This window comes from Sceloporus undulatus, chromosome 9 (genome assembly GCF_019175285.1).
Source record: "Sceloporus undulatus isolate JIND9_A2432 ecotype Alabama chromosome 9, SceUnd_v1.1, whole genome shotgun sequence".
Taxonomy (NCBI): domain Eukaryota; kingdom Metazoa; phylum Chordata; class Lepidosauria; order Squamata; family Phrynosomatidae; genus Sceloporus; species Sceloporus undulatus.
Genome location: NC_056530.1, coordinates 14,180,793 through 14,207,830, shown reverse-complemented (window position 1 = coordinate 14,207,830; position 27,038 = coordinate 14,180,793). Strand labels below are relative to the sequence as shown.

Sequence of the window (27,038 nt, the reverse complement as noted above, 5' to 3'; positions counted from 1 at the left end):
TATTATTATATTTTATTAAAAGGAGGAGGAGGAGAGAGAAGCTGGGACACTTTAAAAGCAGATGAAAAGGTGGGATGGCAGAAGATTGATCAGGACTGTCCCTGCCAAAATCAGGACCGTTGGACTGTATGCAAAGGAGTGGGTCCTCTCTTAGACATTAAAGGCCTAGGAAAGGCTGTTTCCAATCCACAAAGCCTTCTCCTGCATGTTGTAGACTATGAATTCAACTGTCCATTTATCCCCCAATCCTGGCTTTCTTGCTGCATCCAAAGACCATTTAGTCCAGCCTGTTTTCAATGAGACAGGACAGCGTCCATTCCACTGGGCCAAACCAGAACTAACATTTGACTCTACCAAGAACGTTTGACTCTAAACAATGCAAATTTGTACATTTTTTGTGCTTATTTTACAGAATATATTCCACTAGCCAACGGGGAAGGACCAATGCTGAGCCTGTGCCCACAGCAAGGTCTTCTCCATCACACATACCGACACATGCGCACAAACACACCCTACCTCACCCCCCTCAATGCTTGTGGCTTCCAGCATTTCAACCACACATTTTTCAAGGGTTCTCTCTTGCAATCCTTCCAACGTGGCCTAGGAAGATGTTTTTTTTTGGACCAAGATTCTTAGGAGATTGACTATCTCACTTTTCTCTCGTGTTCAAAGACACATGCAGATACAGCATGCATGCAGTCGCCACGGTCATAAAAGTGTGCTACCCACATACACATACACGCACAACATGCAACCACACCCCAGAGAGGCTGGCGGGTGAGGAGGAGACATTTTTGCAAAACCTGAATGCTTGGCAGCTTACTGAGAAGGAACGTGTCTGCCATCTTGGGGCTACCACCACCACTACCACCCCAAAACCTGTCTACACACCCTTCCCCAACGGTGTAAGCATTCACACACAACTACAGTGTTCAGGGACGGGGAACTGGGGCAGTAGACCTGTGAGTCAAAAGAAATCGGTACGCTGGCAGTGCTGTTGGCTTGGCAGTGGGAACATGTCCGGTTTTCCCACAGGGGGATAACTGGAAGCCGGTCACCGCCCTGTGAGCCACATGAGGTGGTTGGTGGTAGTAGTGGTGGTGGTGGTGGTAGTGCCAAGGGGGGGGTCCCCCCTCGGGGGCTGCTGCCTCCTGGTTGTTGGCCGCATGGGCGAAAGGAGCTCAGAACTGGGAGGCACTGCTGGGGTCACACTGCAGCAGCCTCACGATGGACGGGTCACTCTTGGCTCCTTTGATGAACTCCTCCAAGGACAGTTTGCCTATCGAGGAAAGAGAAGAGGGGTCAGTAGCTGAGTGCCAGTTCAGGATCATCCCAGACCATGAGTATTTTGGGTGGGAGGAGGAGGAGAAGGAGATGATGGAGATGGTGGGGATGGAGATGGACATGGACATGGAGAGGTGGAGATGGTGGAGATGGAGATGAAGATGATAAAGTTGGAGAAGGAGATGAGGATGAGGATGATGGAGAAGATGGAGATGAAGATGCGAAGATGGAGATGGAGAGGATGGAGATGAAGATGATAAAGATGGAGATGACAGAGATGGAAATGGAAATGATGATGATGGAGATGAAGATGATAAAGATGGAGAGGGAGGTGAAGATTATTTATATTCTGCTTACCCTTAGAAATTGGGACCCAGAGCGGCTTACAATCATTGATTCCCAAACTTTGATCCTCCAGGTGTTTTGGACCTCAACTCCCAGAAGCCTTAGCAAGCTTAGCCAGTAATCAGGAATTCTGGAAGCTGAAGTCTAAAATATGTGGAGGACCACCATTTGGGAACCACTGAAGGCTGCATAGCACAAAGTGCAATTCCACATGTGGAGATTCCGACTACACAAACCTGATGTAGAATACTGGCTTGAGCATAAATAGCAATACACACACAGAAGCACAGACTGTGTGCAAACGAAGATTGTGTACGTGTTAAAAGACAGGGCAGCATCTGGCTACCTTTTAGGACAAAGAGTAGATGGAAACTTTTGAGCAACTGGACAGGAATGGATGATGGTATCACGGCCCCAGGCAGCCAGGGATGTCTCTGAGATCATTTTCGGAAACCGGTTCTTCTTGTTGTGTCACATTTTATTTCATAGCTCCATGTCGCTTATTCCAGACTGGCAGTGGACATAGAAGTAGCCTTGTCCAGAGCGCAGGGGAAACACTGGGCTCCTTCTTCTTTCAGGCAAAGGTATGTTCAGGTATAAGAAGTAATTGAGCTACTTGTGCCTGATGCAAAAGCATGTGCAACTTTCAGCATGAAAGCTACTTTGCAAGGAGGGAGTGATGCTTTTCTCAGGCACTGGAAGGCCAAAGACAGCCTTTGACTTTGATAGAATAACTCTTAACCCTCATTTTCATGTACAAAAAGGGTGGGCAAAGTATGGTCCTGGATATTTTTGGGGAGTGTATATGACCATCCTACTCCCTAGATGATACTTTAAAAATAAAAAAATCTATATAACCCCTACTTTTAATTCTTGATTTAAAAAGGTAGCTTTCTGGGCCAAAACAACCTGGGAGGATGGCAAAATCAACCTACAACCCTAATGGTTATGGATGGTGGATACAGGGATATTTTTTGAATGAACTGAAAGGATGTGGGTTGATTCAAAGAAGGCCAACCCAAACTCCGACAGTTTCTGACTCCTGGGAAATTTATGTCCAAACTGGGTTCATCTCCTTTCAGGGATGCTACACTTTCTCTGGACAGTCTCAGCCTGCATTTTGCAAAACCGGACGATCCTGAAAAGTGACCTTCAAGGTCATTTCTGAGTGTGGCTCTTAATTACACTTTCCTTGCCACCCTTTATACTATTGATCTGATGACGACGCTTTCTCTTCACACCTCAAGATTCGTATTTCATTCCCTGTGGGACTTTCTGGTTCATTTGCAGGGTCAGCCACAGCCTTCCATCTGGGATCCAAGATGTTGAACCTGTTTAAGGCTCAACCTTAAAGTCCAACCTTAAAACTTGGAGCAGATGCACTCCCTTGCCCCAGAAAACCCCTCCTTGATCCTGTTGTTTTTCTTTAAGGTCGTTTTACAAGGTGGTTTTCCATCCTCGTTTGCTCTGAAATCCTGCTTTTAGCACACTGAAGCTGATGCATGCACCCAATTCATACCAAGTGACCCCCAACAAGACAAAGTATACAAAATATCTCTACAGTGAAATGACTGCTCATTTCTTCCACTCTGTTCCTACTCGCCCCACTTTTGTCCCCAAATCTGCCCCCCTCGGCTGCATCGGCCACCCCTCCGTTGCTCCTCTGACCCAATTCCCCTCCTCAAAAACCTGATGGATTTAATCAGCTGCCTGCCTCTCCCTGTCTAAGCGCTCGCTGGATTTAGCAATGAGGTTTGTGTCTTAATCCCTTCCTCGCTCCCCGTTTACCGTCATTATTGGTGTCCATCTGTCGGAAGATTTTTTCCGTCCGTTTCTCGGGGGTCGACTCATCCTCGGGCATCTTCATCACCGACGAGACCATTTTGTAGATGGCCTGAGAGAGAAGGGACAGGAGAGAGGCGGTTGGAGACACACAATCCTCCCAAATTCTGGCCCATTAGAAATTACATTCTGGATGGGAATTTGCCAAGCTGAATTTGCCAAGTTGAAAAGGGGCTCCATGAATCAAAAAGGTTGGAAACCCCTGCTTTAGGCAATATGTGAACCGATCTTGTCGCATCTTTGGGACTCACTAAAAGAAAGAAATTGGCACAGCATGAGCTTTCATAAACTTAAGCCTACTTCCTCAGATGCATTTGGTGCCGATTTCTTTTCTTCAATTAGTCCCAAAGGTGCTACAAGATTTCTTCACATACTGGTTTTACAGACTAACACGGCTATATCTTTGCATTCCTTCAAGCAATGGCGGCTAGTGGTTCCCATGTCAATGTGGCGGTGAATCCACTCAAGGTTTTAATGGAGTATATGCAGGAGTTTCAAACTCTATGCGGTGTATTCAACTACACATCAAGCTAAACTTTTCATCCCCCAAACCTTGTGCCAGAGCTTTTGCCTTCTCATTCTCCATCCCCTTTTGTCATGTCTTTTAGACTGCAAACCTATAGACATGTGCTGCCTCATTTCTGATACTCCTAACCCACTTCATTTGGTAAAGATTGGTAAAATGAAGAAAGGTGTTGGCTTTTCTCCAGCGATGTTAACATCCAGTTGATAAAAACTATGGCCCTGTCCCATATCTAAACTGTATGTGTATCTAAACTTTCCATCAAGGTCCCTTATCCAGAGGGGTTTTCTCTTCTCATTTTAAGGTCCAGAAGTTCAGAGAAATGACGCTCCATCTGGCTGAGACTCCAGGCATTCAGAAAGTGAACCGAAACAGAGGAGAAATGACTTGATTAAACAAAAAGCAGCATTTGGAGAGAGAGAGAAATACCCAGTGTGCTTTTTTCCCTGAAGACAGCATGCATTTCCTGCTTAAAGAAACAGGTAATTAACATTCAATATGTTCAGGACAGGCTTCTCTGGGGGAAAAACAGAGATTGCGACAGCGCCTGGGAAATGGCTTCCATCTCCTTTTCTTTCTTTCTCGCTCACTCAGCATCCTTTGGAAATATCTGCCTCTCTTCCATCCCACATTCGGGATGCTTTGGGCACCCGAAGAACTCCAAGGCTAAGGAACACTGGCATTCGGATGGATGCACACGCATCACCGGCAAGAAGAGGAGAAACGGCAGCAAGCCTTTGGCCCCAGTGCCAGAGAGAACAAAATCTCAGAAAATTTGGTATTCTGATAGACATCAGAAGAAGGCTAGGACTTGGAAGGGTAGTGAAGAAGGAACTAGACAAGATCCTATATTGCAAAGATACTGAATGCTAAAGTTAGGATGATCCATGCCATTGTATTGCCAGTTTCTATTTATAGTTGTGAAAACTAGACCCTGAAGAAAGCTAATAGGAAGAGAATAAATTCATTTGAGATGTGGTGCTGGAGGGCAGTTTTGCAGAGATCATGGTCTGCTACAAAGGCAAATAAAATGAACCCTGGAGCAAATCAAGGCTGAATTGTCCTTAGAAGCCATCACTGAATCTGTTGCACTTTAGCCATACCATACGAAGAAAGGGTTCTCTAGAAAAGACAATAATGCTTGGTAAAAAGTTGAAGGCAATAGGAAAAGAGGAAGACTGAATATCAAATCCATACGTAGATTCAGTAGGAGAAGCCATGACCATGAGTCTGCAAGACCTGAGCAGGGCAAGTGAGGACAGGGTGACTTGGAGGTCTCTCATTCATAGGGTCACTATAAGTCAAAGTCAGCTTTGTCAAAGTCAACAATCCTGATAGTTGATTGTTGTGCTCCTTCAAGTCGTTTCCGACTTATGGTGACCCTAAGAAGACCCTATCATGGGGCTTTCTTGGCAAGATCTGTTCAGGGGAGGTTTGCCATAGCCATCCCCTGAAGCTGAGAGTATGTGGCTTGCCCAAGTGACCACGTCTGAGCGGGGATTCGAACCCTGGCCTACAAGGTCAAAGTCCAGCACTCAAACCACTACGCCATGCTGTACATTAACATACAAAACATGCAATGCCATATCACTACCAGCAGAGTGTGCTCCCAAGCCAGGCAGGAAACACAAGAAGACCATGGCCATTATTTTGCTATACTGATTTGTCACTGTTGTGTGTCTTCGAGTCATTTCCAACTTATGGCGAACCCAAGACAAACCTATCATGGGGTTTTCTTGGAAAGATTTGTTCAGAGGAGGTTTGCCATTGCCTTTCCCTTGAGGCTGAGAGGATGTGACTTGTTCAATGTCAGCCAATAAGTTTCTATGTCTGAGCGGGGATTCGAACCCTGGTCTCCAAGGTCCAATGCTCAAACCACAGTTGACCCCTTGCTATATGTACTAAACAACTATCTAAATGCAGCATTCCGGTGGTGGTCAACCAGATATCTCTGAGAAGTTGAGAAAGGTTTGGCTTCCCTCCTCTGTCCATTATTATTAGCATCTGATGTACCACTTCCGAACCCAGACATTTCATCTATGGCCTGTTACAGACTGCCAAAATAAAGCTGCTTCGGGTCTCTTTGGAGGTATGCTGTTTAAATGATGCATGGATCCTAAGAGTCTGGAGGTTGCGCCAAAGCCACACTCCATTCCTAAGCACTGGAGTACAGCTTTGGTGCAGCTTCCGGATTCTTAGGATGCATGCATCATTTAAACAGCATACCAGAGACCCGAAGCAGCTTTATTTTGGCAGTCTGTAACAGGCCTATTTTTCCTGGCCAATAGCTGTTGATGGAAAAACTGTGTCCCATGCATTTGCCTAACCCTTTTTAAAAACCAAGGAACATCATCTCCATCTTGTGGCCATGATTCCATAAGCGATATGTTGTGCAGAGTTCTTATATACCGTACTTAGTACCTTTCCTTGCACTGACCCTAAATCCTAGTATAGTATGACAGGAGGGAAATATCTAAAATGCCCTTATGCACTCTGCTCTGTCCTTTTGCATACCTTTACCCTGTTCCACCTAAGAGCATTTTCCTGTAAGTGGAACAGTTTGCATTTTCTCCCCAGAGATCTTTGGGAAATCACAGCTGAGATAAAGGAGATTTACCAGGACTATATTACCAGCAGTCCCTTACCTGGTTAATCTCATAATAGGCTTTCTGAGGAAATATCTCTCACAATCTCCCTTTCCCCCCACTTTTATCAGACTTCATCATTTCAGTCATGGAAAAACCAGAAAGGCAGGATGAGAAACGCCTTCTAATACACTTCTTGCAGTGTCTGAACCACATTCAATAATCATCTCCCCAAATGTGTCATTTTTGCAAAAACACATTTGCAGAGATGATTATTGAATGCGGTTCAGACACTGCAAAACCATAATTGTCACTGTTGTTATGTGCCTTCGACCTCATCTGCAGGGTTTTCGTGGCAAGATTTGTTCCGACCAAGGAGGTTTTGCCATTGCCTTTCCTTTGTGGCTGAGAGAGCGTAACTTGCCCAAGGCCACTCAGTGGGTTTTCATGGTTCAGCTGGGATTTGAACTCAGGTCTCCAAGTCCAACATCATGCTGGCGTTATAAAGATTTATTCAGAGGTTTGCCACCATGGCTTTCCCCTGAGAGAGTATGACTTGCCCAAGTGCCATGATATATGATATATGAACAAGTGTGGCTTGATATTTGGCTCTGTCTTCCACATATTCAGGCAAGAGATGAGATTGTAAATTCTTTATTTTGGGGGGTATAGCTCTTAGCAAGAAGAAAGGACTGTTTGCAGATCTCCAGCTCAGCTTCCTACAATTTATTTAGAAGACTTAATCGATTCATTGCTACAACTTGCAAAGACTCTCCAGGCATGGGACTCTATGTATTTACTTAGCTAGATTTAGATTTAGGTAGCTAAGACTTCTATTTTAATTTCCAAAAAGGAAAATATGTCCTCTCTCTGTGTGTGTTTGGATGACAAACTGTGAGCAAGCGTGGCTGATATTTAATGCAAAACTCTTAATGATACCCCCAGGGTCCATCTCTATCATTTGGCCCCGAAATGTCAGGATCAGGGACAATCCTAAATTGGTGCCAGCCTCACCCAAAGGCCAACCACTGAGTCCTTCCAAAATCTGGGTGCTCAACCTGAAAGGGGTGTTGTTGCTTCTTTTGTTCCGCTTTGCCTTTCGCAGATTGGCGTCAGGGAAAACCCAAAGGGGCTTTGGGACACTCTCAACTTTGTTCTTAAAAACACAAATCCACTTCCCGCCCCTCCAGGTGTTCCTGTTTCTCTTTGCCAAGGGCACATCAGAGCATCAGTTTATAAATATCTTAGACCCAGTTAGGAGCTATGTCTCTCTCTCTCTCTCCCCGCAATCTGGAAAATGATTCACATTTGCAATCTTTGCAGTCTGTGCTACTTTTTGACGCTCCGTGGGGACCCCACCTGTTCTCTGCCTTGAGCTGTAGGCCACCCAAATCAAGCACAAAAGCATCCAGGTGTCACAGATCCCATCCCCAGAGTAGGTTTCCCCCATCCCCAGATAAGCATCCAACATAAACAGTCATTTAAATTGCAAAAATATAATATTTCATGCATAAAACATGATATTGTAATACTGGCTCTCTTTCCTAAGCCTTTCTTCCTCATTTCACACCTTCACCATCAACTCAGTCTCCTCTTCCTGCTGGCATTGGCTATGATAGAAAACCTGCGATAACCAGCATGGTTTAGGGGTTGGATTAAGAACTCTGGGAGACCAGGGTTCGAATCCCTTGCTCAGCCATGAAAACCCACTGGGTGAACTTGGGCAAGTCACACTCTGTCAGCCTCAGAGGAAAGCCATGGTGGCCAACCTCCTCTGAGTAAATCTTTAGGGCCAGCATGGTGTAGTGGTTTGAGTACAGGACTTGGAGAGATCATGGTTCAAATTCCTTCTTGGGCATGGAAGCAATATTGTTGCATGCTTAGTAAAGTACCCATCATGAAGGACCTCCATAATTATTATCATTCTCTGTTTCACAATCCATCAATTGAACTTCTGGATCATCAATGATTCAGCAATATTTTATATAAGGGATACCATAGAATCATAGAATCGTAGAGTTGGAAGAGACCGCAAGGGCCATCCAATCCAATCCCATTCTGCCATGCAGGAACTCACAATGAAAGCATCCTTGACAGATGGCCATCCAGTGTCTGTTTAAAGACCTCAAAGACACCATTTTACTAGCCACTGTATATTCTGCCACTTGAACATCCGTGGATTTTGGTATCCGTTGCAGATCCTCAAGCCAAACAGATACCAAGAGCCTATTGTATTCCTGTATGGCAGAGGTTAGATAGATGGTCTTGTCATTTCTTCCAGAACTATGATTCTACGAACTGTGGTTCCCATGGTGATGCACAATTGCAAATGGGCTGACAAAACATCTCAGCAAAATTGCCTCGTAAATAGGATCATATCAGCACGGCTACAAAAAGTGACCCTACTCATAACCTGGCATGTTACTGGGCAACAACTCACTGATTCTGAGATTCTTGGACAGAACCTGAAGCACCGATGAGTCTAGACATCATCACACTACTAATGTCTTTCTCAAAGGTGCTATAACATTCCATTTTTCCATATTGAATTATGTGTTAGGATTCCTACTGTGGCAACGGACACACCTTCGGAGAGGTGTTGCAAGAGAAAACTCACAAAGCCTCTGAAAATATCAAGAGCGCTTGGCTCGATGTTGCAAAGGGCTCCATTGGTCTTGCAGACTCCGGACGGGATTAAAGGTTAGTGCCTTGTTGCAGGAAAGCACTGGAACAGCTGCTGAGCATCTGTTTCCTCCCCACTTTTGCATCCTGACCCCTTGAATAGAGCACAAGGGGTTGGCAAAGGTCCACAACCTACTGGAACCAGATTGTGTTCAAGAGAGAGCCATAAACAACATTCACCTCATATGGTTCTGTGCACCTTTGCTAATCTACTGCAATTAAATCTAGCTTCTCAGTCTGGATGCCTCATCCTTCAAATCTGCAACACTTTTGCTTAGGGACAAAGAGATAAACACAAGAATTGTCTTTCCAACACACAGTGAGCAAAAGAAGAAACAGACAGAGAAGGAGGAGGCTTCCAGGCAGGGCTTTTGATTTTTGTCTGTGGTCCTCATCCAAAATGCTTCTAAACATCCTGCACTTTTCCACCACTTCTTCCATATTTTTCCTTACTGGATCTGCTCAGGAGAAAGAAAGAGGGGAGAGCTCAATATTGCTTTTAGCCAGCAGCCACAGGCAGCCTCCGTGTTGCAGGCGCTGTGTATCCACTCCAGGATCTAGCCTGATCTTCATAATGGAGGTGCCTACTGTATTAAGTATCTCCTTTTGGGGATGGAGTTCACCACCTTGGACACATTTGTTGACTTGTTTATTTAATATTTATATCCTGGCTGTCGGGATAAAAATGCTAGAGGGAACTTTGGCTTCCTTTGGCTGACTCATGAGAGTCCAAAGCGTCTTGCTCTTGATCCTTCGGTGCTGACCGTAAACACAGCATGCGCACACGTTCGCAAAGCCCCTAGCTTTAATCAATTTAAATGGTCGATTAAATTGTTGCTGCTAATGGCACACACTTCGGATGAGTTACCCTTTGCCGAGTGGGGTTTTTCTCTGCTCTGTAATTAGTGCCGCAAGCTTTAATCGGTTTAATCGGCGCATTCGCCAGCGAAGGCTTCCCTTGATTAAACGGTGGGGACTGGCTTTAATTGGCAGCGGAGCCACTTTAATAGCCAGGACCCACCCGCTTTATTAAAAAGTAAATAACATCTGAGCTGTGTTGGGTTCTTGCTTGTTACACACATCAGAGGGCGAAAGGGGGGAAATGTTGAAAACAGCCCTTTCCCTATAGCCACGAGTGATCGGTGATATATATCATGAAAAGCAAGTGCCAGGACATCCTAGGAGCTCTCATGGGGATCTCTCTTGTGGGACCAAATTTCTACTCCAGAACCCACCTTGGGCCACATCTCCCAAGAAAATGAATGGGAGGAAGGAACGGTCAAACTCCAACAGGACCAGATGTCCATCTCTGCTTTGTTTTGGGGGACATTTGGGGAACCCAGTGGCAATCATGTCGGGGGCAATGATTCCATGCCAGGCTTTAAAGTGCTGAATTCTATGAGGTCTAGCACTTTGGATAGCTTCTTTCAAGCTATCCAAAACTCACTGACCCACTGAAACGGAAGTCATGGAAGTCATCAGGCACCACGGTGGAGACGGTCTCTGTCTAGATTTAATGCAGAACATAAATTGGGTCTGTCTTTTTTTGGCAATGCACACACACACACACACACACACACACACTGGCAGTGGTGGGGCTCAGAAGGTGGACAAGAGCGTTGCTCCAGTCTACAGCCAAGTTGGAATGAGGAACATGCCATGCTAATCCAGGCTCACTGGCGTCACTGGCATAATGCCATTGTACATCTTTCCCAGGTGTTTGGTGCTTTTCCCAATGCCAAGTGACTGAGTTGGAGTTGGGTGGTTAGGGAGGAGGAAGAAGGCATGCAATTTAAATGGAGATTCTCTAGCATGAAGAGATGACGCTCCTGGTACATAAGTTACCTTCCAGTGAAACACCAATAAGCTGTTCTTTGGCAGTAGTGGTGATTTGCATGTCTGTGTGTGTGTGCCTGTTGTGAGCCCATGAATTTTCAGGGTTTTCTTAGGCCAGGAATCCTCAGAGATAGTTTTGCTGGTTCCTTCCTCTAAAATAGAGCCAACAACACCTGCTCTTCCATCCAAGGATTCACCAGGGCTGACCTTGCATGGTTTCCAAGATCAGACAGGATCAGGTGCCTTTAGGGGATTCAGGGTTGGAGATATATATATATTGTGTGTATGTGTCTCCAAGTCACCTCCTCATGAATTCCACGGGGTTTTCATAGGCAAGGAATCCTCAGAGGTGGTTTTGCCAATTCCTTCCTCTGAAACAGAACCTGGTATTCTTTGGTGGTGTCCCATCTAGTGACTGAGAAGAATTGATGTTGCTTAGCTTCCAAGATCACAGGGGAGATGGTCCTTTGGGGTATTTAGGCCATCTCCTACCTTCTTCTCATTATAGCACAGAAGGATGGGGAAAATAAAGGGCATGACTTTTCTAATCCAATGCCGCTACTATTATTATCACTATTTTCATTTATATCTCCCCTTTCTCCTAACAATGAGACTTAACAGTGGCTAACAATATATCTAAAACAACACAAATAAAAAAACAATACAAAAAGCATTAACTGAAGTATCAACATAAGATTTCAAAAGCAATGAAACCATTTGCAAAGTGAAGACATTAAAAATATTAAAAGTCTACAGTGGGCCCTTGGTATCCTCTGGGGTTTGGTTTTGGGACAGCCCCATCACCACTATGGATACCACAATGAATGTTCAAGTCTCATTAAATACAATAGCATAGGAAAATGGTGCCCCTGGTATAAAATTGCAAAATCATAGTTTGTTTTTTGGAGTACACACACACACACACACACGTTCAAGCCGTGGATTGTTGAATCTGTGGATATGGAGGGCTGACTGTATATGCAAACTTTAAACTCCACTTGTAACTACAGCCCAGCCTTGCCACTTTTATGTTCTGTGAAGGATGCTTGGCTCTGATTCCAAGCCCAGGAAACAGGTGCGTCTTGGCTACCGGGGTGTTTCTTTACCTGCACAATTTCCAGCATCTCCTCCCGGCTGATGTATCCGTTCCCATCGAGGTCGTACATGCTGAAGGCCCACATCAGCTTCTGCTCCAGCTTCCCCCGCGAGGTGACGCTCAGGGCGATGATGAACTCTCGGAAGTCAATGGTGCCGTCGCCGTTGGTGTCGAAGGTACGGAAGACGTGCTCAGCGAACTTGGAGGCATCGCCATAAGGGAAGAAGTTGGCGTAGATCTTCTTGAACTCCTCCACATTGAGGATGCCGGTGGGACAGTCCTTGAGGAAGCCCTTGTACCACTCCTGCAGCTCCAGGTCTGAGAACTCAGTGTTCTCCCGCAAATCTTGGAGCATCTCTGGGCGCAGCTTGCTGTTCTGCTTCCCCATGGTCGGATCGGGGCCTTAAACTGGAAAGTAGGAAGCAAAAAGACAGTCAGAATGGGGAAGCCAACATTGGGGCAGACGGTTGACCCCAAGTTTGTAGGTTGGTGATGGATCCATTCCAGGCCTTTGCTGGCACTTTAATGGAACTGTCCAAGGAGATGGACCTATTTGGGCAACAGGGTTTGGCCCTTTAAAGTGTAGGCTAAAACATAAAGTGGATTTTCCCACTCCACTGGCATGGAAGTCACCAACCATTCCTGGATGGCACCAATTCATAGTCTGCGTCTCAAGAAACTTTTGTAGGCAACTCAGACACAGTGATCTGGGTTGATCAGGGCTCTATTTTGGGGCATTTGTCATTGCCCCACAAAAGCATGTGACAGTTTTAACATTATTCATGAGTACTAGAAACATGCTTATGGTAAAAACAAACAAACCACTAAAACCAAGATCCTAAACCTAAACAAGTTGATGTCTATATTATTATTATTATTATTATTATTATTATTATTTCTGGCCATGGCACATCAGTCACTCTAACATTGTGCAATGGATGCCCTTATGTTATAATGTCATGGCAGCCCCTAGATAAATATGGACATTGTGAAACTTCACAGTTCAGTTCTGTGCACATGTAAGGCCCAATTGGTTTAGTAGTTTTGATGTTGGACTAGGACTCTGGGAGACCAGGATTCGAATCCCCGCTTGGCCATGGAAATCCACTAGGGCATCTTGGATGAGTCACGCTCTCTCCGTCTCCGAAGAAGGCAAGAGCAAACCCTCTCTGAACAAATCTTGCCATGAAAATCCCACAATAGGATCACCTTAAGGTGGCTATAAGACATAAATGGTTAGAAGGCACACACCAACGGCAATAACAAATGGCTTAAATACCCTAAAAGTCACCAGATCCCACCTGATCTTGGAAGCTAAGCAGGGTCAGCCCTGGTACCGTTGGCTCTTTTTCAAAGGAAGGAACTGGCAAAACCAACTCTGAGGATACCTTGCCTGAGAAAACCCTATGAAAATGAATTCACGAGGTTGCCATAAGTCAACAGGTGACTTAAAGGCACCCACATGCAAAGACACATACAAGGCCATTCACAAAGATGTACATCCCAAGAAGACTGCTGGCCAATGCTTATGTCAAAATTTTGTGATGTATTCAGCTTACACAGAACATGGACAGTTCTGAAAATAACTGAGCATTCTGGTATCAGCAGATGCAAGCACCACTGGATTCGTTATTAAATATTATTTGCAAGAATCATCCATGCTGTGAAAAATTTAAGATCCTTTCATATTGCGCACACACACACAGAGACGGCATGAGCATCTATGCCTCTAACAACTTGTCAAAGGATTCTCTGGTGAACGAAAAAAGAAGAACAGAAGAGAAAAGAGGCCAGCAGGACTGATATCCTCGGTAGTCTTTAAGTCAGACTTAGGTCCATCTGTTGTCAGTTAAGCAAAGGCACTTCAATGCTGTCCATTCAGCCACTCCACTGCGCTTGTGCCAAGATGTAAGAGATACATTACTCCCTTAATGATTTAGGTGGGATGTTTGTGTGACTGAGGAAGGTAGGTTACAGAACTCCTACAGGGAGTAGGCACACTTTCGGAATAATAACAGGAACGTTTTGCAAGATTTGGGCTTGCTGTGAGGCTGAAGGCACTCCTCTCCTGTCAAAGAAAGACTCCCAAGGAGTCCCAATTGTGGGAGAAAGGCAAGATTTCCACACAACTGCCAGGGTCTGACTCAATATAAGGCAGTTTCCTAGGTCCCTCGGGTTCGGAGCTCACTTTCAGAGTGTGGGCTCAATCCTATTGATAATCCCAATTGAAGTAAACCCATGGAACTAGTTGCTGAACTGACCCTTACATGGATTCCACTGGGCAGCATCCCTTTAGAGCAGTGGTCCCCAAACAGTGCTTTTTAAGAGATTTGGGACTTCAGCTCCCAGCAGCCCCAGCCATGCTGGCCAATAGTCTGGGATTCTGGGAGCTGAAGTCCAGATCCCTTAAAGAGCACAATTTGGGGACCACACATTTCTGCAAGTGTGGCTTACAGACATGTGTGTCTATTTTTGCATGAGGCTCAGGGAGCTATCCTCTAGCCCAATGATTCCCAAACTTTGATTCTCACAACGTTTTGGATTGCATAGCTCCCAGAAATCCTGACTGTTGGCCAAGATGGCTGGGGATTCTGGGAGATGAAGTCCAAAACACCTGGAGGACAAATCATTCAAAAAATGGAGATGCAGCTGGTCTGGGTTCCAAGGGGAAGGAAAAGGAGGATGCACTTCTTGCTCTCTCTGAGCCAAAACCAGCAGCTTCTTCATTGTCCAAATGGAAATGCATATGAGGATTGTTACCCTGCTTGGCCACTGACTTAATTAGACTAATATCACCCAAACCAGAAATAACAAAAGCAGTGCCTCTGATCATGTGTAAAGTCCATAGTGGTCAATCCAAAAAGCTGCCACACATCAAATGGAGGCATTTGTAGCAGAGAGTTCTGCTCAATGTTAAACCTCCTCTTTCCAAAAAATAATTGTTACCCGTTCTTCTCATTTGTCCAGAGTTTAGGGGAGGAAAGAAAGACATTTCACCTTATCATGGGTAAGCGTTAATGTTCTCTCGTTTTGGAACAACACTTGCTCTCTCCTGTCCAGGTGTATCAACAAGGAGATGATAAGAAAGAGAAAAGGGAGGGAAAGGCCTGCAGAAGGGCGACTTTGATTTCCGCTCTGCTCAGACCGATCTGCGATATGGAACTAGCAGGCAAATCTGTTAGGCAAGGTGAAGAGATGAAAAGAGGAGGAAGAAGAAGGATGCTTTTCATGAGCAGATTCATTTCCTCTCCATTTATTCCTCGCCACAGCTGCTGCACCACTTTCCATATCAGCTCAGCAGCAGCACAAGGAGGATGAAAACATGGAGTCAATGAAGCCTGAGCCACATTTCTGATCTTCCTTTAAGTCACCAGCCAGAAGGCCAGTGTGCATTTCATATAATTTTATATTGTTATTAATTGCTGTCAAGTCATCTTCGACTTATGGCAACCCTATGAGCGAGAGACCTCCTAGTCACCCACTTATCAATAGCCCTCTAGTCTTGCAAATCCAGGGCTGTGGCTTCTTCAACTGAGTCTATTCACCCGTAATGCAGTGTAATTCCCTGCTGCCTTTTTCTACCTTACCAAGCATCCATTTCTTTCCCAATGAGTCCCAAATTTTCTTGTGACATTTTCTAAGTCTGACATCTCAGCTTAGTCATAGTCCTCTGGACTTCATGGGAGAGGTCAGCCTTGATTTTAGCGTCTTGAACCCATGGATTTGGCTTTTTGGCAATCCATGGTATCCATAGAATCGAATCATAAAACCATTGTCAATCTTTTTAGCTTTTGTAATTTTTTAAAAATATAATTCTATACTGTTCAAATGAAATGATTTAAATTGTTTTTTAAACTGTATAGCTAAGTTTTTAACCAATCATAAGCAACCGTGAATCCCATTCTGGAGAAAAGGCAGTATGTATAAGCCAGAGATGCCTGTTATTGCATTTCAGAGAATACATTTCCACAGCCGCATGTGCAACTAGAGCTTTCTTTCTCATGTCCATTTACTCAGAGCACCTGAGGTTGCATTTGTCTCATGTTGACAGTAATTTGGTATAGACAGGATATTTCTGTAATTTGCAAAAAATGAAATAAAATAAAAAATGGCAATGTATCTGGTATTTCGAAGCTCGCAAGAGCATCTGGCTCGAACAGTTTGGTAGCACAATGCCTGCCTTGCAGATACTTGCAAAATGTCATTTCCGAAAGGCCAAATTGATTTCTTAAGATGATTTGATAGGATTATGTTGTCAATTAATCCTCCCTGTGTTACAGCGAGGGAGCCAGCATGGCGTCGTGGTTTGAATGTGGCCCTATGACTCCGGAGACCAGGGTTCAAATCCCGGCTGGGCCATGGAAACCCGCTGGTTGAATCATACTCCTTTACCTTCTTAGGAAGGCAATGCCAAAACTCCCTCGAAGAAATCTTGCCAATAAAACCCCTGGAGAGGGTCATCATGACAATGAACTTGAAAGCATAATAATTATTTCAATGCCAGATGAAGCCGATCTCTACCCACGGAATAATTTATTCCCACTTTTAATACAGTGGGGTTTGGTTCAAAGTGGAAGCCTGTGGATACCAAAATCTGTGGATGCTCAAGTCCCGTTACATATACTGGGTTAGTAAAATGGAGTCTCTTATATAAAATGGCAAAATCAAATTTTGCTTTTTGGATCCCCCTCCAAAGCCATGGATGGTTGAATCCTTGGATGCAGAATCCATGGATATGGAGGACTAATGGTATTTGGGGGTTTTCCACCTTGTAAAATATGTTATTTTCTTCTAGGCAAAAGTGAACTCTTTCTGAACAAGTCTTGCCAAGAAAACCCTGCGGTGGCTTCACCATAAATCAGGAATGACTTCAAGACACACAACAAAGAAAAGGAAACAATTGCGATAACAAGTTGCTCTGGGAGCAATTCCAAAACCGACTGCCAAAACATCTGGATGAAATTGCCATAGGTGGGATGCCAAGAGCACAATGACAAAAAGCAACACTGCGTTATCTTTCGATTCCTCGAATCTGAACCAATGGAGTTAGTAAACTCTGGATGGACTGTGAAACTGAGATAACAGCATCGAGAGCAACAACAACAACAGCATTATCTCAGCCAGACCTGACCAGATGTCCTAACCACAAAGGAGGACAAGTCACCACAAAATGTTGGAGGTTCAAGAAAAATGTAGGACGTGACCAAACAAAACCTAACAAAACTCATCTAAAGATAAATTCATGCTTCTTAGTCATGCTCAAACTGGAAGGTGTTTTGGAACTCCTCCTGGACAGGAGACTGAAACATGTCCTGGATAAGGAGGACACCTGGTCACTTTAGATCTTCCTCACAGGGTTGTTGGGAGGATAAAGTGGATGGCAGGAGAGTTGCATAGCCCTGCTAGAGTTCACTGGAGCCAATAGGCAAGAAAGCAGTGCGATATGGATGTCTTTATTTCCAGCTTCTCTTCTACTGGTCCCTAACATGCATTTTTTCATTTTCTATTAGCAACAGATGCCCATGGGAATGATGTTTCCACTCAGCCAGAAACACACACAAAACCCAGATCCTTCTCCTGACCGGTCACCAGCAACTCATCCCCTGGGACCCTTATATACAGAAATTGAGATTTGTCTCTCCCAAGGGGCATCCCTTTGCACTCAGGGCTGCGCTCTCCAGGTGAAATCCTTTAGGAGCTCTGGAGGAAAACTCAGATCGTGCTCTTCGTCACGCAGCCAGCATCGGCTGAACCTCTCTCTTCCGTGCAGCCGATAAAAGCATAGGAGCCCTTTCCTCTATTTTACCTGGCAACCTTACTTGCAGCTGAAGTAAATAGGTAAAAATAATAATTGTGTTATTTCCTAGCAATGGAAGGACTCCAGACAAGGCTTGGCTTGGTGGGTCTGGCAATATTTTTATGCCCCCGATCTAGGATTGCCAAATTTAAAGGCAGCCCAGGTCCTCAGATTGCAGGACTAGAGTTGCCAGAGGGAAAAGTGGAGTGGGCTCCTATTAAGGGTTGCATAGAAGAGAAAATTTCAGGAGACCTGGATTGTCAGACAACAAGGTAAGATGCCACAACAGCTGAAATTCCCCCTTCTACATAACATTTGCGGGTACAAGGATCCTCTCCAGATTTCATTCTGGTGACCCTATTCATGACCCAATGCTAGATCTAAATGTGACCCTTTACAATGTCACTGGATGTACCCTTGAGAGATGGACCTCCAAACTCATTTTAACACCTCTCTTGAAAGGCTTCTAAATAGCAATATATAGCAATAGCAAGTACATTATCAGTGCACTTAAGCACTCCCTAAGCAGTTTACAATGTGGAATCTAATTGCGCCCAACAAGCCGACTATTCATTTTAGCATCCTTGGAAGGATGCAAGGCTGAGTCAACCCTGGAGCAATATCTGGGATCGAACTCACAACCTTGTGGCTGTGAACGGCTGCAATATCAGCATTTAACTAACCAGGGCTCCTAAAGATTTCTGCATGGACAAAAGTCTAGATGGCCTTTAAGTGTCTCTTCCAACTCCTAGCATCTTTGATTCTGTGATGTCTTTAAGAATGTGGCATGTGCCACAGCTGCACAGAGAACACCAACCAAAGCACAACTACAAGGGTAACATATGAGAGAAATTTATACACACTGTAACACACATGTTTTGAAGATCATACTCTTGCCCTGAGATCTCTCTGGACTGCTAAAAACAGTCCCAAATGGGGAAAAACAGGAATGAAAACTGGCAGCAACTTGTCTAAACTTGCATCAATTCACCTTTCCTTTTTTTAGGTTCAGCCTTGCAGGGTTGTTGTTCCAGCGCACAAAGATCTGGCCATCCTGGCCATGGGGGATTCTGGGAATGCTAATCCCAAAATGGAGCTCCTCCAGTCTCAGTTGACTTCAGCCTTTCACCATCTAGCTTTGCGAGGGCACAGCCCTTGGAGAATGGATGAAGATGCTTTAAATGAATGTTGTGATGCGCACCACACGACATGCACATAGACATATGCACAGCCCCATGAGTCGATTGCAAAGACAGCCCCTTGTCCCAGTTTCAAAGTGGCACGATCGATCTTTGGAAGAAAAATGTAAGTTTCCCATCCAAGTCCTGGGAGAATCCCAGTCCCCTGTTGCTAAATCAGAACAAGAACGACAAAATGAGGAAAATACTTCTTCTCATGCAATAAAAGCAGGATCCAGGTACCTTTTAAACAGTGGGGAAGGTGACTTTACCTATGGTGATTTTACCTATGGTGACTTGTACCCTGAAATGACTAGAACAAATGCTAAGTGAGATCCCTGAGTGAGCTGTCTTTTGGTGCTCGCCTGGGGAAAAAAGAAAAGCAAAGCTCATTTTGCCACCATAACCGCCCCCACATCGGCTCAGAATATATTCCAAGAAGAAGACATATGGCTCTGGAGAAGATGAGGACATTCAGAAATGAGGAGGTGTTCAGCTTCGCAGTTCGGAGGCCTGAGACCTGCGTGGTGGAAAAGTGTCGCGGAAGACGCCAACGCTCCGAAATTTTTGGAAAGAAACAGGGAGTTTGGCCATGCAAAGACAGGAAAGAGAGGGTTGGCTGGAATCTCAGGGGTTCAAAATGAGAGCATTGTGCTTCCCAAACAACAATATTGTACTCCAAAATGAAACCCAAATTTCTAGCATTGCGGAGTTTTAAAAGTCCTGTTGAGCATTTAGAAACAAGAGCTTACACAGGTTGAGCCTCCCTTATCTGGAATTCCAGAATCTGAAATACTCAAAATCCCAAATTGAATGGCTGAGAAGATTGCACCTTTGCTTTTTGGTGGTTCAGTATGTCCAAACTTGGTTTCATGCACAAAATTGTTTTTAAAATATTGTATATACCTTCGGGCTCTGTGTGCAAAGTATATTGTTGTTGCTGTTGTTGAGTGCCTTCAAGTCATTTCCAATTTATGGTGACCAAATCCTGTTTTTTTCTAGGTCAGATTTGTTCAGAGGAGGTTTGCCATTGCCTTCCTCTGAGGCTGAGAGAGTGTGTCTTTTCAAAGGTCACCCTGTGGCTTTCATGGCTGAGCAGGGATTCGAACCCTGGTCTCCAGAGCCCAACATTCAAATCACTGTGCCATGTTGGCTCTCACAGTATAAACCGGATGTGCGACATAAATTAATTTCATGTTTAGACTCAAGTCCCATCTCCAAGATAACTCCTTATGTGTATGCAAATATATTCCCAAACACCAAAATATTCCAAAATCCAAAACACTTCTGGTCACAAACATTTCGGATAAAAGGAGACTCAAGCAAAGAGACAGACATAATGAGCAAGGGAATGTGAACGCAGCAAATGGAAGAGTTCTAGGCATGAAATATTTTCAACATCTCACTTTCTGAAATGCTAGGAATTTGGGGACTGAATGGAAGGGGAATTCTCCCCCGCATAGCTATGCTTCTCTTTGATGCATCTCCTTGAGGGACCAGAAGGCCTTCCTCTTTTGCACCCAAGAACCCTGAGGGTCTCCTATGGAGAAGGGCTTGTTCTTCCATACGATTATTGGGGAGAAAACCCCTTTGCGGAGCTTCCCACTCAGGAAAAGTGCACGGAGAACAGAGTGTTCGTGTTGGAAGAAGCTTTTGCAGAAATGGGTCAGCTCCCTTTTGAGAAGAGGTTTATTTTCAGCAAAGCGAAGGACCAGATCTCACAGAGAGAGAAAGAGAGAGAGAGAGAGAGAAATAAAGAGAGATTTGCCTGGTTCATTAATATTTCACCATCCCTTTCCGGCAGCTGAGGCCTCTAACTCCGACGACAAGGACTTTGAAACACACCCACACAGGCAAGGAAGTATGCAATGATTCTGAATGGACTTGGCATGATATTACAGACTTAATGAAGCTCCTGCCTCCTTCGCTGTCTCCGCAGCAGAAGCAAGGGATGCCTGCTATTCGGCTTGCCCTTCGCCTAAGGACGCGCAAGGCATTGGGGATCTCCCCTTCTGCTAAATCTTAAATAATTGCCCCAATTTTCTTGGTTACTTCAAACCAAATAATTCAACAGACTAGAAAATACCATTGAACGAATGGTTGTTGTTATATGCCTTCAAGTTGACTAATGTGCGACGACCCTTTCACACTTAGGCTTTTCTCAACAAGCTTGTCCTTGCCTTCCTCTGGGGCTGAGAGTGTGTGACTTGCCCAAGGACTGCCAATGGGTTTCCATGGCTGAGCGAGGATTCGAACCCCGGTCTCCAGAGTCGCAGTCTGATGCTCAAACCACTCTGCCACCCTGGCTCTCTCCTGCCATAATGCAACTTAACGGCCATGGTTTTTGGCTGGCATGTAATGCCCGCTCAGCTATCTTTCTTCATCCTTTCCAACCAATCTGATCAAAATAGCCCAACGACAAAGTGCCAAGTGTGCACTCCAGTCGGTAGTGCCTTGACTGTGGAGGCTCAGGTGGGCTTTGGGTCATTTGGCACAGTCATTGCATTTGAATGAAAGAGAGCGCGGTCCACAATCATGTTCTTCTGGCCACATCTTGCATTGATCAGTGCTGCATGAGCATTACCCTTAGCCAAGGTAGACAAACTACTTTGCTGGGATGCTTTAGCTGGATTTCCTGCACTGAATGGCAAGGGCTTGGACTTGGTGGCCTCTGGACCATCTCTGCTTAATGAAGGTTCTTCAATAAGCAGAGATGGTCCAGAAATCCATCCGCTAAACCAGTGGCTAGGATTTGGCAACACTCTGGATTCTTCTGCCTCACCAGCTTTCACTCACCAGACTGGCTCCCCAACTGTTTCCAAGCACAATTGTTGAAATATTGCCTTTTAAAGAATGGTCCTTTTAGACTTCTTGAAGTTGGACTTTTATCCAGTCCATGGCTACGTTGGTTCATACATATACACTCTGTTCTTCTACCGCCAGGTTTTATTGCATAACTGAGGTTTTTAATCTTCTTTCTGTCAACCAACAAGCATGATAACTGGTTTTAAATAATTGAAATTCTCTCTCTTGCTTTCTCCAGACAAGAATTCTGTTTTATCAGGCTGTATCCCTTGGCATCTTCTATACGCATCAGGCCCAAAGAAGCCATTCATTCCTTTTCATTTTATAGTTTCAATTCCTCATAGTTGCAAAGCTCAAAGGCTGAATGTCCAAATATATTGTGGGCCTTCTACATTTGCTGGGGTTTGAGGATGGGACTATAACCCTTGGGACCAGGGTTCGATTCCCAGCTCGACCATGAAACTCATTGGGTTACCTTGGCCAAGTCACACTCTCTCACCCTCAGAGGAAAATAATGGCAAACCTCCTGTGAACCAGTCTTGCAACGGAAACTCCATGACAGGTTCATCTTAGGGGCATCTTAAGTCATAATTGACTTGAAGACACACAACAACAAAAGTGTACCAGGAAAGATCATTTTTAAATGCTACCAACTTGCATCAGTGATGAAACAAAAAACCCACAATCCATAGATGAAGAAAACTGGCGCATTGTATCAGAAAGGGTCATCTGAGATGCTGGCTGTTTCCATGCAGAGTGTTTCAGGGAACATTAAAATAATCCTCCTTTTAGACACAGTCTAAAGCCACATTACAGAATATTATCAAACAACCCTTTCTGCCCAATATGTCAGCCAGGTCTCAGTTATCCCAACAGGCAAAAATATTCAGTGGTCTTTGCTTTTCTCAAACTGCCCCAAGGCAGGGCTGCGGGAGGAAGAAATTCATTCATTTCTGATTTTTAGGTGCAGTGCTAATTTTGTAGGGGCTGATCTTTCTCCTGTCGACCCAAAAGTAAATGCACTTGAAAGCATAACAAAAATTAATAACCAACAAAAATAGGTCCCTGCTCCAAGGAGCCTCCATTTTGCATCTGCTACTCTGAAAACTGGGATATGGCGGCTTAGAACATTTCACCGAAAATGTTTTGAAAACAAATCCAAAAACCACAAGGTATGGAGCAAAAACCCTCTCGGTAACATTTGAAATGTTTAACAGAACCAAACAGTAAACTCTTGAGCAATGCCTTTGCAGAGGTTTTTCCAAGTGTGCACTCTTCCTATTCACAATCCTCAGAGCAAAGGATGCCAGATCAAGGTTCACCTTGGAAAGAGAAACTCTTGTCTCTTTCTTTCTTTGCATCCTTACTCTCTCAGTAAACCCAGTGAGACTTAACTTCTCATAGATTTGGACTGTGGGTCTCCTCTTTAAAAAAAAATAAAATTGCAATGGATAGAAATGGGACACCCACACATAAGCAGACGCAGCTACGGCTTGCTCAGAATTAATCTACCCAAGAGATTATAGGAAACCCTGAGCATAGCAGCTGCAGGGGACAGAGAGACAGTGTCTCCCTATCTCTCAAAGATGCTCAGCATTGGGTCCCTGGGATACTCCTCTCTCCACATCCCTTTGGGAAGGAGAGCATTCATTTTAGGCTGAATTCACACCATCTCGGTGCATGGAACATGGGGACCGGATTCCTGGCCAGCTGGGCCAGACCAAAATGTAGCATCGCTTCTCCCATGATGGAGCCAAGCGCTTTTAGGACGATCAGAAGCCGAGAGTGTCAGATCATAATTAAAAGCTACGTTGGGTCAGATCAACAGACCATCTGGTTCAGTGTCCTGCTTCTTGGAGGGGAGAATAAAATGTCTCTGGGAAGCCCCCCAAAAGGCCAAGGAAGGAATAGACCTATCCCCTTCCATCTAGGAAGCCACTGCTGCTGGAGATATGATACCACTGATGACATAGCCATCATGACTGGTAGCCCCTGATCCACACATTCTCCTCTTCCATCACCATCGGCACCACAGACATGTCTTGCCTCCTTTTAAATTCAATGACCACCGCAGCACATCTTGTGGCGGGCAGTTCCGCAAATCCATTTATGCACATATTTATTTTGCAATGGGCAAAGACCTGCTCTGAATTTGGGTCCATTTCTTCTATTTCCCCAGATGACCCTGAGCAATTGTATTGTAAGGAGGTGAATAAAAGGGGCCTCTCTTTCTACAAGTTTCTTTTCTCTGTACATCAACCCATAAGCCATCATGTTGCTGTCCACATGCCCTTAAGTCAATGGTTTTGTAAACCAAAAAGTCCCCAAATATTGTAATGATGATGATTATTATTATTACAGGTAAAATTGTTCCATGCTCCCAGATAATTTGGCATTTCCTTTTCCAGACCAACAATGTTCTGCATTCAGGTCCAGTGTCCAGAAATATCAACAGCATCCCAACTGTGGTCACTCCATTAGATTCATATCTAGGTGGCAATAGTGTTTGTTCTGTTTCTGATCCCCTTCCAAGCCAGCCCTGATATGCCATTTTCACAGCTGCTGCGCACTTCACTGAGTGTACAGATGATGGCTTTTCCCTTCTGTTTTCCTGGGTTTAGCCCTTGGATAGAAGAATGCCATCTCTGTTCCTCTAGATATAATGGCAAATAATAGCATTAAGAGGTCCGGTCTGGTCTGGAGGCACAGGAGAACAGCAAAGACACTATAGAAGTCCAGGTCTAATGGGTCCCTAGATGGGGAAACCAGTTTGGGATGACCAAGTAGTGCCACCCCTTTGGGTCCCACAGAGGAAGAAAAGCAAGATGCAAAGGCAGTAAATGAAAGGGAAACAAATAATTCATTTCTGTGTTCCTTTTCAAAAAGCCATCAGAGCTAAAAAGCCTCTGCAACCTCTTCTGGGAATGAAGCCAGTTAAAAGCCCCTTGTAAATGTTTCGTATGGCATAGTAAGTGCTTTATATTGTAGGTGCGTTGGGGCAGAGACCTCGCTTTTTGGTTGGTGTGTTGTGTTGCTTGATTTTTGCTTGCACCATGAAGCACATAAATAGATATACCTTGCAAAGGCTAAAGCTGCAATCAAAATCCCTGGAGATTTAAGATGAAAATCCCACCAGGTCCCAAGCGCCATTGCTTTTCTTGTCTGGGAATCTCCTTCCAGTCTAGAGAATGGGGTTATTTGAAGGAAAGATGGTTGCACAAAAGTCCAGATTCAGAAAAGGCACATAGCGAGGAGGGTTAGATTTTGTTTTCCCTCCCAGATACTTTGGTCCCTCTATCATTTGGAAGAAGAAATGGAAGCAGGAAAAGAATGGCAGATGGAAATGGTTGGCTGACCTGCAGGTCCCAATCCCTCCATCTAGAGCAATGGTTGTGGAAGGGCTCCCAGGTCAGCGGAGCAAAGAATACTCCAGGTTTTAATCCAAGCTTGTTCCAGCACCTTGGAGATTTCCCATGAAACTAGCTAAAGCCTGGAGTAGATCCACTGCCCCACCGCCCGGGAGCTGCTCTTGTGAGGCCAAGGATATCCATTAAGGACCTTGATTTTGGAAAGCAGTTGGAGTGAAAAGCAGGGAAGGAGGAGAATTTTGCACCAGTGGGGGACATCGAAAATTGAGAGGGGTTTTCTCCTCACCCTATTCTTCTCCTCCAATCCTGGTGGATCTGCAAGTTCTCCAACTTGTTATGGGGTATCCCTCAGCTTTCCACCACCCCAAGCCTGCTCCTGCCCCACTCTTCCATGGGTTGCAACTATTCCGTCCTACCTACTACACCCTCTACTTCCAGGTTACACACCCAGCACTTGGCAATTACAAAGAAGAAGATACCAAGGCATCTTCTCACACAACTCATGTGAGGGGGTGGGTTACCTGTGAAATATGAAAGGACACCTTCCTCCCTTCTCTGTTGCATCCCCTCCCCAAAACCCAACCTGCCATCCATCACAGCTGCCAAGAAGCCCTGACCTGGAAATAAGTGCAGAGGAGTGGCGGATCCCCTGGTTTGTGTGTATGTGTTTGTGGGGAGGGGGGGTCTTGACTCGTGGTAAGGGATGATGGAGACCCCCATCTTCCCCACCCCTCCCACTTTCCCAATCAGGTGCAATTACAAATGATAAGATGCCAAGGAATAAAGTGGGTGGAGAGGGAGAGAAAGGAAAAGATTCCCCATCCCTCCTTCTTATCTCTCACCAACAATTCCTCCCTTACAGAGGATACTGAAATCCTAAGAAGGGGATTTGGGGTGGGGGTTTGGGGGTAGGGGCTTATCTTCTCCCCCTCCCCTCTTTCCAAATGGGGTTCCCCAGTCACCTGGCAAGGCTTCCATGCAGCTGGAAGCAAAGGTCTTCCTCAGCCAACTGGACAGAAAGAGGGGGCTCCTATCCACCTGGATCAACCCTTCTTTAAAACTGGCACCATTTTGCAATTTGCAAAAAATGCCATTCGGACTATTTTGCATCCCCCCTTCCCCTTCCAATTTTGCAAAGATTTGCAACCGGGACCATTGAGCATCCCCCCCCCCCCCACACCCGTCCTCCCCCCTCCTTTAATTTTTTTTTCAATTTATTGAGAATATTTTGTCAGAGGGCAACATATGCAAGTGGAGGGTGGCAAGGGTGGCCAAAGGTTGCCAGGGCGAGCATCCTCAGCCTGATCCCTCCTCACGCCTGCCTTTGGTCCCTTTGGGTTGGGTGGCTTTGGGGATGCCCTGGTCCCTCCTGAGAGCATGATGCTCCATCCTCAGTCCCTTTGCAGAAGCATCTCAGTCAGTCCAGACCCTCCTCCCCTCAAGAGAAAGACCCCCACCTTCCTCTCCTGCATCTCTCAGCATCCTTGGGTACCACCAGGTGAGCATCCCTGGGCAACCTACCTGGCCTGGGGCTGGCAGGCGAGGCTGGGCTCAGCGGGAGGGGGACAGGCTCCCTTCTTCCAGCCAGGAGGGGGTCTCCTCTGGAGCCAAGTCCAGCTACTTCTCCTCCTGCCTCTGCTCTTGCATCCCTCCTTCTCCTCCGCCTCCCAAGCGCTCCATCCAGCTTCAGCAAAGGA

At 45.1% G+C, this 27,038-nt stretch overlaps 1 protein-coding gene across 1 annotated transcript; it reads right to left on the bottom strand.

Annotated features, from left to right (window-relative positions):
• Positions 1–12: 12 nt before the first annotated feature.
• LOC121916103 (neuron-specific calcium-binding protein hippocalcin) lies at positions 13–27,038 on the bottom strand. Its single transcript, XM_042440896.1, has 4 exons — positions 26,863–27,038; positions 12,204–12,601; positions 3,418–3,523; positions 13–1,279 (listed from the first exon to the last, which is right to left on the bottom strand). The coding sequence occupies exons 2-4, from the start codon at positions 12,579–12,581 to the stop codon at positions 1,182–1,184; spliced, it is 582 nt and encodes a 193-aa protein (XP_042296830.1). The 5' UTR covers positions 12,582–12,601; positions 26,863–27,038; the 3' UTR covers positions 13–1,181.

Coding starts and splice junctions, on each gene's coding strand:
- LOC121916103 (XM_042440896.1), bottom strand. CDS start 12,581: ATGGGGAAGCAGAACAGCAAGCTGCGCCCAGAGATGCTCCAAGATTTG. Junction 3,524..12,203: donor AGATGCTGGAAATTGTGCAG/GTAAAGAAACAC, acceptor CTTCTCTCTCAG/GCCATCTACAAAATGGTCTC. Junction 1,280..3,417: donor GATGGACACCAATAATGACG/GTAAACGGGGAG, acceptor TTTCCTCGATAG/GCAAACTGTCCTTGGAGGAG.